Source organism: Trypanosoma brucei, chromosome 10 (assembly GCF_000002445.2).
Source record: "Trypanosoma brucei brucei TREU927 chromosome 10, whole genome shotgun sequence".
Classification (NCBI taxonomy): Eukaryota; Euglenozoa; class Kinetoplastea; order Trypanosomatida; family Trypanosomatidae; genus Trypanosoma; species Trypanosoma brucei.
The window spans coordinates 2,311,523-2,326,113 of NC_007283.1; the positions used below are offsets into that span (position 1 = coordinate 2,311,523).

Below are 14,591 nucleotides of genomic sequence, written 5' to 3' on the forward strand. Positions count from 1 at the left end.
TTTCTTAGCAAATGATTGCAAATAACTTTGCGTTAAATGGAATGATCTTGTTTTTCATGCTGTCTTGTGAAGGGACGTTAAATTTGCAACAGCTAGGATAATAATGAGAACGAATAGTCTCAACATCGGAGCAGTTTTGGGGGTGATGTTGGTAGTGGTTGACATTGAAGCACAGGGAACAGGTGCCGTGTCCGCGTCGCATTGCACTTTCAACCAGCGCTCCGGTGTTTCTAAGAAGGAAGAGCTAGGGGACGCTATGAAGGTAGATAATGTCTTTCCAGGAGGCCCTAAAAAAGACGTTTTGGTGTCGTGTGCCAATAAGAGTCGTCAGACAGCGGCAGGGATTTTCGTTCACTGGTGCTGCAGGTGTGAATCAGAAACCAGTGGCGACAGGGGCAATGTTTGCGAATTTTTTGGAGATTGTGAATGTGATGATATCTATTCAACCTCAAACGTCCCTAAATGCGTTAAAGGAGACCACATGTGGAGGGACTCTTCTACTGCGCTGCGGGCGGTTCTTCAGGATGTCAAGGGGAGAGACGCTTGTAACATCTCAACACCTAATGGAAAAGAGATATTGATGAAGCTTACGAGAGAAGAGCTCACATCTAATATAGCACCTCAGGATTCGTCCTCCAAAATATTCTTGTTTCTGCTGGCTGCGCTGCTCATGCAGGACGAATCTGTGGCACAAACCTCCAATTAGCGAGAATGATAACTCGTCCGTCACACATTTTAGTGGAAAATAGGGGGTATTAAACAAAAAGGGCCCTCACAAACACGTGCATCCAAAATATAAATAAATACATATACATGCATATTTCCTCTTCTCCTCATGGCGTCTCCTAGAGGTTGCTGGCTTCTCTTAGGCACATCCTCTGTCCACGTATTACTCACACTTGCACGTATGATTTACTATGGCCCAAGCTGCTTTGATATTTGACGTTTCCAATGAGCACACACTTTTGATACTTTCCCAACTTTTTGTACATATTTCTGTTGCATTTTATGTTCAAAGAGCACCGTGCGGTGGTTGGGGGGAAAAACGTAGCACAGTGATAGGATGCCAATAAGAGAGGTTTGAAGGAACTACGGGAATACGATGGGCTACTTTGCTGAAGCAAGGAAAACCTCAATTAGTCCTGCGTGGCACTGAAAGAACACCATCTGGTGGCAGAGATGAATATGGCTAGCAAAAAAAAAAAAAAGACTTTCTCTTTGCAAAAACTCCCTGAGAGCTTTCCACAAACAGGGTGGCGTGTCTGAGGAAGCTTTTTCACGGACTTTCCCTCAAAGGGTCTCACGCCAAGAAAACAGATTATGGCAGAGTGACAAATTTCACGGTTGCTTATAGATTCCTACCCCTTTTGGGCGGAGGAACATCACCCTCATGAATCTCACTCAAAAGAAGGGAGTGGTGACGGCGGTCGGCCTGTCAGCAAAATGCCGGTGTCCATTCCTCTGGGTGTATGTGCCGCGTGGCCCGCGTTGTGCAAGGTTTCGTTCATCTGAAGTTAAGCTTTTGTGGACGGTGGCTTTCCATTCAAGGTTTGCCAATGCGGCTGCAGCGTGGGGTTTGTATAAATGTGCTTAACATTCACTGGTATAGATTTGCTGCATGTTCATGGGATCGCTGATGCGCCGCGCGTGAAAAAAAAAATTATTCCATTTTCGTCATTTGGACACCATTCTTCCGCCTTGCAGTCTACACTCCTCTGTGACCGAATGACAACGGTTAGTACAGGTGCAGCTCTGAGTAGGCTGACCACCGGGGCGTGCGGTAAGTCAATTCCCTTTGTGACTTACCCACAAAGATAAAGGGCGCGAACTATCGCTAATTTGGCACCGCAGTGGCAACGGTGCGCAGACAGGTCAATATGCCGCAGTTTTGACTTACTTCACCCGTGTTATCGTCTGTTTCATTCTTCCTTTCGGCGATCCGGGCCGGTGTTTGGCTCGTTACTTCATCGTGCACGGAGAAACTACCCTTCTTTCGCAGTAAAAACACGCAAACTGTGAGCCATCAAATGTTCTTCGTCAGTGCGGTGCGTAGTGTTAACTGTGCTGGGTCGAAAGGCTTTTAAAACTGCAGTACCCATGCATCATTTGTTCCAGGGTGACGCAGCACTTGCTTTCGCTTCTGGATCCAACTGTGTGTGACCTCACACGGCCGGAGTTGTGACCACCATGACTGCAGCAGTCCAGTGCTTCCATACTATTGCCGTGACGTGGTCACAGTGGGATTTGTTAATGTTTTGAGCAAACCGCAAGAGTCATCGCGACTGTTGTCTCGCCATAGCTTAGGGGCTTGGCGTAGGGGTTCGCGCATAAGAAGGAGCACTAACCCGAGTTCCGCACCCCATTCCGGTGGACACAGCGCTCCATACCGAGGGGTGCTGTGTATGTGGTGTGCCTGTCTTATCGCATATCTTCAGGTGGCACGTGCCTCGCCCGCTCACCCCCAGCAGGGGCAAAGCGGCACCTCACGTCGCTCGCATACAATAGGGTGCGGGATGTGATTTTGAACAGACACTCCCTCATTCGGAGGGAAGTACCTTATTTTTGAAAGTACCCTGTCAATTCGAAACCCCTAACCCATGAGGGTGATCTCTCCCTGTGATACTGTGCTAGTGAACACGCTCTTACAGTTGGGTGTGCTTTTTTACATGCTGGGTCCTCGGCAATTTTCGATTTGTGCGTACCCTGCTTCATTTTTCTATGCTCGGGCTGGTTTTCCGCGGGGGCAACAGTGTGAAGAACCATATGGTCGACGGGGGTGCCAGCCTCTGCGCCCCAGACTTCATCCTTGTCCCAATCGTAGTGACCAGGCACTGACAGAGTGGAGATATGGGCAGTGCAGCGCTCTTCAACAAAACGGTGGGGCCCTTCGCCATAGTGGCATGTGCCGAAAAAAAAAAACAGTCCCGAGACACGTCCTGCACATGTCGCAGTGCAGCTTCACACCTTAGACAATTTAAAAGGAAGAGCACTTTGTCGGGTTTCTGCCCCAGCTTAAAATACAAAGTTATTCCAATTTAGGGCGGTAAATTATAACAAGAGGACGGCGACGAAAAGAGGAAGGGGTAAAGAACCGATTTTTTGTCTCGGCTTCGCGCCAACCGTCCGCGATTGCGCTTCGTTCCTAGCGCGGAAGTATGGAGAGCCTTGGAAGGAACCGTTCCAGCCTTGCTCAGGTTACAGCCGTTGCTCCACCGTGTCTCCAATACCTGCTTCTTCTTTTTTCCCCAAAGCTTTTTCGATATGGGGCATGTGGCCAAGTAGCCCGACGACCATTGGAATACCAACTCCAACTGGCTGCGGATTTCCTTCCCTTCCCGGTCGCACACCCAGTGGTGGGTTCCCGGTTGCACCAGCTTTCCTCGCTTACTGCTTAAAGCTCGGCTATTGCTGGTAGCGTTTCGCCGATATGGCCCAACTCCTTGTTATCGCATCCAGGGATGCCAGTGAGAACGGCGACCCCAGCTTAATGCTGTGAGGTGTATCCCAACATCGTCTCCGTCACTCGCAATTTGACACAGCTCCTCCGTATCACGGGCTTTAATTTCGGAATGCTCGTAAGTGTTGCCTTTCTTTCCTCATCTTCACCCCGTTTTTTTCACTCCTTCCATTGGACCCTGCGAATCTCTTATCGGTTTCCGTCCTGATACATGGGCAGCCGTTCCCACCGCATATTTACGGCACGCCTTGGGCCCGTTAATGCCATCCCTGTGGTTAAGAAGATATCTAAATACATTTTCGGAAGCAGGGGGTTTGTTTTCCATCGGAACATCGCTGTGCCTGCGATGCGGCAAGCTTCCTTCAGATCTCCACGCGCCTTCATCGCCTTATTCTTCTCGGAGCGCTACCCATTTAAGTGGAGCAGTGTCTGTTTTCATTTGTGTGCTGCCATCGTTCTTTTCCAATGGCTTTCTTCTTGATTTTCCATGTGTACTTTGAGTCGCTCCTATATGTGTCCCATCAAGGCCCTACTGAGCAAATATGCCGCTGTGCTCGGAACGTTTTCGGTCTGAATTGTTATTTGCCTTCCCCCGTCTGGTCTCTCCTTTTCCCATCTGTCTGGGCAAGTGATGGCATGTAAAGCTTTGCGATGGCCCGCGATGGTGTGAGGAAATATTTTACACTTGCCCACTTCTTTTATGCTGCTCCAAAAAAACAGACCAAATCTTAGTTTATGACTACCCGCTCTCCTCCAATCAAATGGTCTACTGTGATCGACACTTTGTTGCCTCGTTCACAGTTATCCTCCGCTCCTGGTGTCACCGAGCCTCGCTTTCGTCGGCACTTTTACTCCCCTGTAGCAGGTAAACTATGGGTTTGGCGTGGCAAGTACTGTTGCTGCTTTGCCACCGAAACTTCTGTCTACCTTCACCACTTGTTCGACCAACTTTGGTCTTATTCCGATGATTTCTGTCGTAGGCGTTCCTTTGCTGCGTGGGCAGTCGTTGGTGTTTATGCGTTTCAACACGATATGACGCTTAGGCCGCGCAAGCGTTCGCTAACTCTTGTCCGGAAGTGACCCCCGAAATGCACGTTCACTATTATTTGTCCCCACCTCCCTCACCTTCGCCTCTGCTACTCCTTCCTCAGCGGTTTTTTTTCATTCGGACAACATCAGTTTGAACCAGGTGGTTGGTGGTTTTCTACCACTTAAATCACACTTATTTTACTAACTTCCTGGGACGCTGCAGCTACTTCTGCGACAAACCTCCTCCAAAGTTGGTGTTCCTGATGCCGACCCCCTCCCCCTGCACGTGACATTAAGAGTTCATCGGTCGCTAGACTCCGTCGCCGCCGCCGTTTCCCTCTTATCCGGAGGCCCTGTTGCCACGCATAACCTCAGCTTGGCTTACAGTTTGTTGGCTTTCGTGCATCATGGGAACTTCCAGGCACACTCCCCGACTATTCTTTCCCACGGTCTTTGTCTCTTCCTCGCCTTTCCTGGTATGGGAATCCCTTTATATTTATCCACGTTTTTCTTTGAGCTCCACGCATTTTTTTAGAAGTGCCGCTGATGCTTAGGAGTCCGGGCGGAAGTCATGGTTATGAGAGGCTTTAAAGCATTTTTTCAGTTTTTCTTACTCTTCAGAAGTCACACACATATGTTTTACCACCGTGTTGTTTGTCGCTTTGCCCGGTTGTGACTGTAAAAAGGCATACCCCGGGCATGCTATTAGTCTACGGGTTCTTTCTTACGCAACTTCACGGGGTGGGAACTCTCCTGCTGAACCGCTTGGGGATGTATCTAAGCTTTGTTTCTCCCATTACTCCTTTGATTCTGCTGGTTACAGCTGGAGCTGCACCCACAGCCGCATTTGTTGGAGGTTGTCCTCCTGTGAATCCATCTGGATCGCCAGAAGGTGAACCTTGAAGCGCCCTGGGACACTTTCCTCCACACAGGTGGGTTTTGTGTCCTTTGGGGAGGCAACGTGTCGGCGCCCATGGAAAGTGGAAGGTTTGCTTCCCCAGTATTCACACGTTTCTCACGGAAGAGCAAAGAAGTTGGTGCGCACCCACAGGCCATCGTCGCAAGGAACAAACCCTTCTCAGTTTGAGACGGCGCCCGCATTGCATTCCACATTGATGGGAAATGAAACCTTTTCCCCGTTGGCCCTACAGAAATATGGTGAAAGGGAGGAAAAGGCAGATAGCGCCAACTCACGTTGCCCTTTAATGGCGCACGCTCTGAGAGTTCACTTTCCCTTTAATACCCCAATGTCGGTGCGCGCCCTTACTCTACTCGGCGCGCCCCAAACTTCAGCGTCGACTCGCCACACTGAGAAGGTTTTGCATATTGGCCTCCAACTTGGACGGTTTTGGGCCCTGAACCGTGGGAGGAGGTTGTGTGCTTTCCCCCTCATACTCTTTGAGCTGCCCAACGACCCCTTCATAATCGCAAGGCGCCATTCCGCGGCTGAGGGACCCTCTTTTGTCTCACGCGAGCTGTGGTCACTTTAAAGGACGTGGTGTCATTAAGGTAAGTTACGAACAATGCATGTCTCGCTGCCCTCGCGTTTAACGGCACGAACAATTCTTGCTCCCGCGTAGCAACGGTGTACAGGTTTCGTCACTGTGGGTTTTTCGTCTCAAGTCACTCCGTTCTCCCCCGTGCGGCTGATAGTTCATTGGTGGAAAAACTGTCTCGCGGCCAGGGGACTGCGCTGAAACGATTTCTAAGGATACCCATGGAAATTATCAAACATAGAGGACACTTTTCATGGCCCGCCGCAACGTGCCTGGAAAATGGTGAAAAAATGACGTTCCACAGATGCCTGTGACACCAGCGCTGTGCGGTTTCGTAAACGCACCACAAAAGTGACCCCCGTATGAGAATTTCTGCCCAGCCCCAGCTCCACCCGAACTTAGGGTTTACTTAAGTCTGGCATTACGTCAACACAGCTGGTGGTGGCGCGGAGAAATAGCAGGCCGGGTGCCCCCCAGCAGCACTTCCCTAGCGAGTTGCTGTTGATGAAAAAAATGCCTTCTTCCCCTCCCACCCCGGTGTGCTTGTGACTCGCGCGCCTCTGTATGGCAGTCCCTCCCACTTTCCCCTTAAACCAAATGGTTCCAACCAGCCAATCATCGAATTCCCCTCGAGCCCTCCTCTTCTATCTCGGCATCTTCAGCAAACTTGAGCCCGGCGCCTCGGAGTCAAGCAAATTTCTACGGTGTTGGACCGGCCTGTAAAATACAGACGCCAGTTTCTCAACCGCAGAGCTCCACTGAAAACACGAGCTCCTTTAGCGAGGCAGACCCCAACTATTCCGCTGCGATCCATGTGAAATTGGACTGGGGCTTCCCCGGCATCCTTGCTCAACGACAGCGGCTACGAGGGACAAGCAAAGAAGCAAACTTCCAAGGAAACGAAAAAGGCAAAAGAGCATTTGCTGTCGCAGGGTGGATTGATAACGTTACCGTGGCCCCTTGCCCCAGAAGACGGTGCTAGCAAGCCCTCCCAAATTTCGTCAAAGTGGGATACACGCAAGAGATGGGAATCCCCTGCTTCAGAAAATAGCCACGCCCTGCCGCTGCGGCAACGTAGTTGGCATTGCCAATAATATTCTTGCTTTTACCGACCCTCTGGAAAACGCGAGGCCACAACCACTCCTTGACGGACTTATCAACTACTACTGATTTTTTTTTTCGTCTCCTTCGCCTCTTCGTCATCCTGCAGCCACTTGTGACAGCAGGATTTCGTTTCACCTGACAGCTCCACAGTTTCGCATATAGTGATATTTGGCCCTCAAATCAGAAGAACTGACACCTCGGCGTTGTCTAATCGGCCAAAAATCTCGCTTTCCACAACTCTTTCTGGTTCCCCTTTTTTTCAGTAGGCAGAGGAAAACAACCATCTCCAAACTGAAAACTGTGTGCAGCCGCGCCCCAGCGGAAGCAACATGCTTGCGCAGCAAGGTTATGTCGGACGAGTGACCCACCTCCCTTTCGATAGGCCCTATTTGGTGCCATTCACCTTTGGCTGGGGTTCTCACCACTCGACACACCCTGTCCTTCGGTCCGAAATTTTCCTTTTCAGGAATTTGTGGCTTCCACCCTCCCTCCCGTACATCCTTTTGCCACGAGTGGGGCTTGGTATCCTCCTCGTTGTTTTTTCAGTGTTTTGGATGGCGGCTGTGTCGCAGCACCGCCCTTTTCCAGTTGCACGGCACTCCGCGGTGCTCGATCCCAGCATCTTTTCACGCGTAACCGTTGCACCTTCATTTTCCTGGAGGGGGTGCGCCCCCCAAGGAACGATCTGGCCTCCCGATGGTGCGTTATTCTGGCATCAAAGGTCAATGGCGAAGTCGGTGTCCGAACTTCCGCTGCTTACGAATTGCCTTACGAACGGAGAATGGTTGTCACTCTTTCGCTTTCACGGTTGTCTGCTCCCTCCCGCTCTGCGCGTTGGTCGATTTATCCGGCTACCCTTCCTAAAGTGAAACGAGGGGGTTTTACAGGTAAGGAGCTCCCGCATTGGCCCTGTCGCTTGGTACGTCTCCCCAGTTCGTCGAGGGTTTCGTGTTCCACCGGCTGATCAGGTAACTGCCGACGCTAACTTCTACTGATCATAGGTTTCTTCTCCTCTTCGTCTTGGCGGTGCGCTCGCCTCAACCGCACCGGTGACCCGGTGAGCCTCCTACGCATTTCCTTGCAGTGCGGGCCTCCTGGCTCCCCGCGGTCGCCATTTTTCTTACTTGTGTGTACGGTGGTTGGCTGCCCCATTGCTGCTCTTTGTGTGTTTTTTTCTTTTTCTTTTTTCTCGGCGGGAGGGGATGTAGTTTCTCTCTTTTCTTTTGCTGAGGACAGGTTGGGGCGGCATGAGAAGTTCCTGAGGTGTGTCTGTGTGTGTGTGTGTTGGGGGGGGGGGGGGGGGGGTACGGCCTAGCGGCTGTTTCTGCTACCGAGGTGTGTGACGAAGGCGCCACCCTCCTAGCTTGCCGTGTTGCAGTTTTTTTTTTTTACAGCTAGTTGTGGCGGTTCGCCCTCGAGTACCGAGAGACGCAGGTGCATCCCGTGAATATTCGGGTCGTTTAAACTGTTAGCGATCGGTGTCGGGATACGTGTGCTCCAGTCGGGTTTCGCTCTTTGCGCTTTCGCCCTTTCAGGGCAGCGGGTGCTTTGAGCTCCTGGTAAATGCCACTTTGTCTTTGCTAACATTTTTTTCGGGTTATCCACTTTATGACGCTTAAGGTTAGTCGTGCTACAGATGATGCCCGTATATGTGTACAATCGCCAATGTTCGCGTCCATGTAGGCGTTGGTGTTCTTATCTTCCTTACCGTTTATTTACAAGGAGGAGAAAGCAAAGTCTTTTTTTTAAAGCTGACAGCCCACTGGCATGCAGAGGAAAATTGTAGCGAAGAGACTGTCCTCAAACTTCCGTGAAGCTACTGAGGTTCTGTCATCTCCTATCCCTTCCTATCTTAAGTCAACTGAGCTTCTGGTGAAAAACCGGTTTGTTGGCATTAACGCTAGCGATATCAACTTCACTTCAGGGAAATACTTGCCAGGGACTGTACCTCCCTTTGACTGTGGCTTCGAGGCCCTCGGTGAAGTCGTTGCAGTGGGTGATGGTATCAAACAGTTTTGTGCCGGTGATGTTGTAGTCACGCAAGCCTTCGGTGCTTTCTGTGAATATCAAGTGGTTCCTTCCAGATCTGCTAAGAAGGTCCCTTTACTGAAGTGTGAGTATCTGCCCCTTGATCTCAGTGGGACGACCGCATCTATTTCAATAGGTGAGATTTTGAAGCCGTTAAGGGGGGAATTAGCGGTTGTTACGGCCGCTGGTGGAGGGACAGGACAATTCGCCGTGCAGATATTGAAGAAAGTCTACGACTGTACTGTTGTCGGAGTGACTTCCTCCTGCAGTAAGGAAAACATGCTGAAGGAACTAGGGTGTGATCATGTTATTGTTGGGGAACGTGAGTCAGTTGGTGAGGCAATGAAACAACTTATGCCAACGGGTGTAAATGTTGCCTACGAATCTGTGGGAGGTGACATGCTGGATGTCGTGGTAGATAACATTTCCCTCCGCGGCCGCGTACTCTCTATTGGGGGCATTTCTGGGTATAGTAACGGAGGTAGCTGGGACTATTCTGAGAAAGGTAAAGCACCATTGCCAATGCGTCTCTTGTCAAAAAGCGCGTCCCTCAACACTTTTTTTCTCCCACATTATATCAAATATGCGAAACTACACTTTTCACGGCTTTGTCAGATGTACGAACAAGGAACACTACAGAGCTGTATTGACCCTTCGAAGTTTAAAGGGTTGGAAGCTGTGGCTGATGCGGTGGAGTATATGTACGAAAGGCGGAATAAGGGAAAGGTCATCGTTGAGATTTGATTATCTTTCTATGTGCGTTTGGTTGTGATGCAGCCCTGCACTAACAAGGGAGAAGGTGAATGGATGGTGGTCCTCTGTTATTATTCTTATTATTGTCTCTGTGCGTGTGGCTCCAAAGAGTATATACATATATATATGACAGATCCTTTGTTTGAAATCTCACTTTGAACCGACTTTTCCCCATGTTCACCTTACAGGGACGTCTTTTGTATTTTACGGAGGAGGAGCCTGCGGTCCACGAAATAATACAAAACGAAATGGGTGTGCCGTTGTATGCGGCACTGCACGCCGCATTCATTGACCTGAGCTTGTTTTTCTTCTATTTTTTTAAAAAATTTTCATAGTAGGATAAAGAGAATTGTTGGTCGACTAAGGTGCGAAACAGAGAAAGAAAAGCAGAATGGAGAAAACACAACCGTTCAACGACCTGATATGTCAGGTAGCAAGAGTAGGCGTGACGAATGTACAGTGGTGTGGAGAAAAAATGAATGACTCCCAGCTGGATACTCTAATTTCGGCGATGGAATTGTCTCCTGTGCGGATTGAGAATATAAATCTTTCCAAAAATGAAATAACATCCGCAGGGGCATCGCTGCTGTGTACTTATATCAAGAAGAATTCGAATATCAAAGAAGTGTATCTTAACGAAAATCTGATAGATGACGCTGGTGCAAGAGAATTTATTTCCATATTCAACAACCAGGTTCATCCAACAATATTTGATGTTAGCGGAAACCAGTGTTCGTCAGCCGTTGTAAACAACTTGGCACTGCTGGCCAAACAGGACCAGCATTCCAAGGAAATACATCAATCTTTGTTGGCCGGTGAAGCCGAGGAGCTGGATATAAGTGGTATGAACATCAACAAGATTGACCCGCGTCTTCTCACTTTTTTCATACTTGATACCCATGCATTGAGGAGTCTGATCGTCTCTGGATGCGCTGCTGGGGATGCTGGAGCCACACTGATTGGTGATTTACTGAAGAACAGTGCTGTATCTCACGTTGACCTAAGTGACAATGATATATCAGATGCAGGCGTCTCTCAGTTTATTGAGCGCGCCGACCTTTTGCATCACCCAACGATAACTTCAATATCTTTCAGTAAAAATATCCGTATCAGCAATTACGGAATGCAACAAATGTCAAAAACGTTGTTTAACACCAATGATGTAATTACCTCATTTGATGTCTCAGACACATCCGTTACCTCCAGCGTTCGTTCCACCATTGCACACGAGTGCGAACTCAACAAAGAGCCATCTTGCCTGAAAAGAGCCGTTGCTGCAATACGTACCAATGATCCATCATGTACAAGTGTTAACCTTCAGTGGGAAAGGCTTACGCAGACTGCGGCGCGCTTTGTGGCCCCAGTTTTGAAACTCAACACGATTATGTTGGAGCTTAACCTGGGTAACACTTCTGCGGGTGATAAGGGGGCGGAACTTCTGGCTGCGGCATTGCAACAAAACAAGACCCTTCGTATTCTTGGCCTTGCGAACAACAACATTACGTCCCGCGGTGCAAAGGTTCTTTTCCAGCGCCTCCACCAGCAAGGGGTACTGGAGGAATTAAATTTGGCGAATAACAGGATTGATGACGAAGCAGAAACCTCCATACTGAACACCTTGCAGCTGAATCCTACAATCAAAGTTCTTAATCTCGTCAACAACCTCCTGTCGGGGGACTGCATGAGCGAGATTGATGAATTGATTCTTCTTAACCAGGCACCAAAAACTGTTCAAACAATTGTAAGTGACATTGAAAACAGACCGGCTTCCGTAACTAAGGTGGCTCTTTCAGGGAAAACAGGTGAAGAGTACTGTAACGACACCTCAGTTAGGATACTGTGCAATGCTTTGGTACTGAATAAGGTTGTAACCACTGTGGATTTGTCGAAGAATGTAGTTGGTGATATAGGGGTGACGTATTTATGCGAGATGTTAATGACGAACAGCACAATCGTGGAGCTGAATCTTGAGAGTAATTCGATCACCGACCGTGGTGCACAGCGTTTGGCCCACGCTCTTCGCACCAACGCTTCACTGCAACACCTTAACCTCTCAAACAACTCTATAACCGATGTTGGTGCTGGAGATTTTGTTGATACGTTGAGGTTTAACTACGCGTTGACAAGCATTTTATTTGAGAAGACAACCGTTACTTCGGATCTGCGCACCAAAATTGCTGAAGCTGCTGACATGAACAAAGAACCAAGGGGGTTTAAGGACGTGATGTACATGCTGAGAGACGGAAGTATTAAAACACCTAAACTTGATTTGGCAAGAAAGAATTGTCCCCGGCCCATCACCGACGAATCGGTTAATACCCTGTGCGTGCAACTTCGTGGTATATCGGTTGTCAGGGAATTAATTTTGTCAGGTAACAGTGTTGGAACGGAGGGATGTAAAAGCATTGGCAAGCTTTTGGCTCATGAAGGCTCTGGTATTTGTCATATCGATCTCTCTCTCAACCCAGTCGACGACGAAGGTCTCGGTGAACTCGCAAAGGGACTTTTGTCGAAGAACTGCGTGCTTCAAATCCTCAATCTTCGTGGTACTGAAGTAACGTCGACGGGGATAATCAATTTGACAAATACTGTAAAGGCGAATGCAACGCTTCGGGAGGTGATCGTCCCAGAGAGAGTGTCTGCCGATGTATTTTGCAGGATGAACCAAGAACTAATGGTTAACGCACAACCGAAATCACTCAAACCCTTGTTAACGTCTATCAACGAAAACGAAGTAATACCGCTGCTGGTTTTCAAAGACCCGGTTTTACCTTTTACCGATGCAGCCTGCCATCTTCTCTGCGCGGCAATCGTGAACAACGAACACATTACCTCCGTCGACATGTCTAACAATAAATTAACGAGTGATAGCGTTCCTTTTATTGCAGAAGCGTTATCCAGCTGTCCCAAGATAACGTCTGTTAACCTGTCGCACAATGAGATAGATGAAACTGGTGGATATGAGCTTGTTAAGTGCCTCGCGGAAAACGATTACGTAACTACCTTGTCTCTCGAGGGAAATCCAATACCTGAGGAAGTGATTTTCAAATTAAACGAGCTTCTGCACCTTAACAGAGGCTCAATCGATTTGAAAAAGATCCTGCTGAAGCATAGAAAGGGGAGACTTGCGGATAAAACGATCAATTTGAATTCTAAGGGGAAACAGTACAAACTAAACGATGAGGATGTCCGGTTATTGTGCGAAGTGATGGTCGAGTGCGGCTCCATACGTGCTGTTGACCTTGGGATGAATATGATAACGGATGTCGGGTGTGAGATGATTGCTGACGCACTTCTGCAGGCTCCTCGTATTGAAGCAATATACTTGGACTATAACCCAATCGGTGAAATTGGGGGGGAAGCACTGTACAATGTGTTAAAGGTTAACCACCAGATCCATACGCTTTTGCTTGAGGGAACAAATGTACCTGAGGAAATTTGGGAGGAAATATTAAGTCTGCTGCGCGTTAATGAGACAGCAAATCACGAAAGAATCGACATGAGGGCTATTCGTCTTGAAGAAGTAAATGATGAGACTCAGTTTCGCAGTACTGATTACGCGATATCGCAAGAACAAAAAGTTGGGATTGACGCTTTTAAGGCTTACGAAAGTTCGGTTCGGGCTCTTGTGAAAGAGTAGCGTGAGCACGAACAGAAAACCCTTTCCTGATGTTTTCTAGAACACGAGTAGAAAGCAACCGAGCATATTTTGGAGAAAAATAAAACAGCGACAAGAAGGTATGTAAAAACAATAGCATGTATATCTCAATGAAAGGTAGTAAAAGCTGCTGCAAGCATTCAGAGGAAATGCAGAATTATGTACTGTTTTTTTTTTTTGAAATCAGAGTTCTACTCATTACAACTTACTCACACCTAGACCAATAATATGTCCTTGTGTACCGTGCAAACTACAAAAAGTGAGAATGATCCCAAGTTAAATACCCTTTTGCCGCTTCAACGTATTGCTATTTTTCTTCATTTCTAATTTTCTGATACTTAGTTGAAAGCCGCGCACATGCTGCGGCCAAGGCACATTATTACCTCCACATATCCTCCTTGCCGTATCACTTCTGCGTTGAGTTGTTGTTGTCGTGTGTTTTCCCGATGAACCGGCCGCTGGTTTGTAAGCCACTTCTTCGTGTACAAAAGCTGAGTCTTGGGGCACGTGCAGATGTTTGGTGGTGCTGTATTTTGGTTTGTTTATGCCGGTTGCATCAAAAAGTTCCGTGAGAGATTGATAGTTCCTTGTTTAGTCGTTAAGACGGAAACTTGCCGTCCTTATTTTTTCGAATTGGTGTGTGTTCCAAGATATAATCAGAGTAGTGCGCAGAATGAGCTGCAGCTCTTCATAGGCTACACGAGATACTCTTTGATTTTGTCACAAGGAGGTCACCCAGACGTACAAGGGATGAACTGTGCCCGAATCAATCGCTTCAACTCTGAGGCCGCAAATGAAGAAGGTTTTGTTGATGTTCTTGTGCACGAGGGGGTAAACCGCAAAACTTCTTCGACAATATCATTCCCAAGGTATGCTGCACCTCCAAAAGAGACAGTCAGTAAGAGAAAAGTGCGGGGTTAGTGGGGTTGCGGGGTGTACTATGGTGCATATACCTTTTTGATACTTGTATTTGTGTATCAAACTGAAAAGGATTCGGAATCAACTCGGCAAATGTTACTCGCTAATTTCCCTTTTGGTCTGCACGGCGACACTTGTTATGCCCACC

At 48.2% G+C, this 14,591-nt stretch overlaps 7 protein-coding genes across 7 annotated transcripts; 6 read left to right on the forward strand and 1 right to left on the reverse strand.

The window, feature by feature from the left end:
• Positions 1-103: 103 nt before the first annotated feature.
• Positions 104-706, forward strand: Tb10.6k15.0880 (hypothetical protein; the record flags this gene model as incomplete). Its single annotated transcript, XM_818081.1, has 1 exon — positions 104-706. One exon carries the CDS (start codon positions 104-106, stop codon positions 704-706), a length of 603 nt encoding a protein of 200 aa, XP_823174.1.
• Positions 707-2,597: 1,891 nt separating this feature from the next.
• Positions 2,598-2,969, forward strand: Tb10.6k15.0870 (hypothetical protein, unlikely; the record flags this gene model as incomplete). The annotated part of the gene is made up of 1 exon (XM_818082.1): positions 2,598-2,969. One exon carries the CDS (start codon positions 2,598-2,600, stop codon positions 2,967-2,969), a length of 372 nt encoding a protein of 123 aa, XP_823175.1.
• A 2,294-nt stretch (positions 2,970-5,263) lies between these two features.
• On the reverse strand, positions 5,264-5,599 carry Tb10.6k15.0850 (hypothetical protein; the record flags this gene model as incomplete). Its single annotated transcript, XM_818083.1, has 1 exon — positions 5,264-5,599. One exon carries the CDS (start codon positions 5,597-5,599, stop codon positions 5,264-5,266), a length of 336 nt encoding a protein of 111 aa, XP_823176.1.
• A 2-nt stretch (positions 5,600-5,601) lies between these two features.
• Positions 5,602-5,976, forward strand: Tb10.6k15.0840 (hypothetical protein, unlikely; the record flags this gene model as incomplete). The annotated part of the gene is made up of 1 exon (XM_818084.1): positions 5,602-5,976. One exon carries the CDS (start codon positions 5,602-5,604, stop codon positions 5,974-5,976), a length of 375 nt encoding a protein of 124 aa, XP_823177.1.
• A 1,439-nt stretch (positions 5,977-7,415) lies between these two features.
• Positions 7,416-7,955, forward strand: Tb10.6k15.0830 (hypothetical protein; the record flags this gene model as incomplete). Its single annotated transcript, XM_818085.1, has 1 exon — positions 7,416-7,955. The coding sequence occupies one exon, from the start codon at positions 7,416-7,418 to the stop codon at positions 7,953-7,955; it is 540 nt and encodes a 179-aa protein (XP_823178.1).
• Positions 7,956-8,853: 898 nt separating this feature from the next.
• Positions 8,854-9,858, forward strand: Tb10.6k15.0820 (oxidoreductase, putative; the record flags this gene model as incomplete). Its single annotated transcript, XM_818086.1, has 1 exon — positions 8,854-9,858. One exon carries the CDS (start codon positions 8,854-8,856, stop codon positions 9,856-9,858), a length of 1,005 nt encoding a protein of 334 aa, XP_823179.1.
• Positions 9,859-10,258: 400 nt separating this feature from the next.
• Positions 10,259-13,507, forward strand: Tb10.6k15.0810 (hypothetical protein, conserved; the record flags this gene model as incomplete). Its single annotated transcript, XM_818087.1, has 1 exon — positions 10,259-13,507. One exon carries the CDS (start codon positions 10,259-10,261, stop codon positions 13,505-13,507), a length of 3,249 nt encoding a protein of 1,082 aa, XP_823180.1.
• Between the last annotated feature and the right edge of the window lie 1,084 nt (positions 13,508-14,591).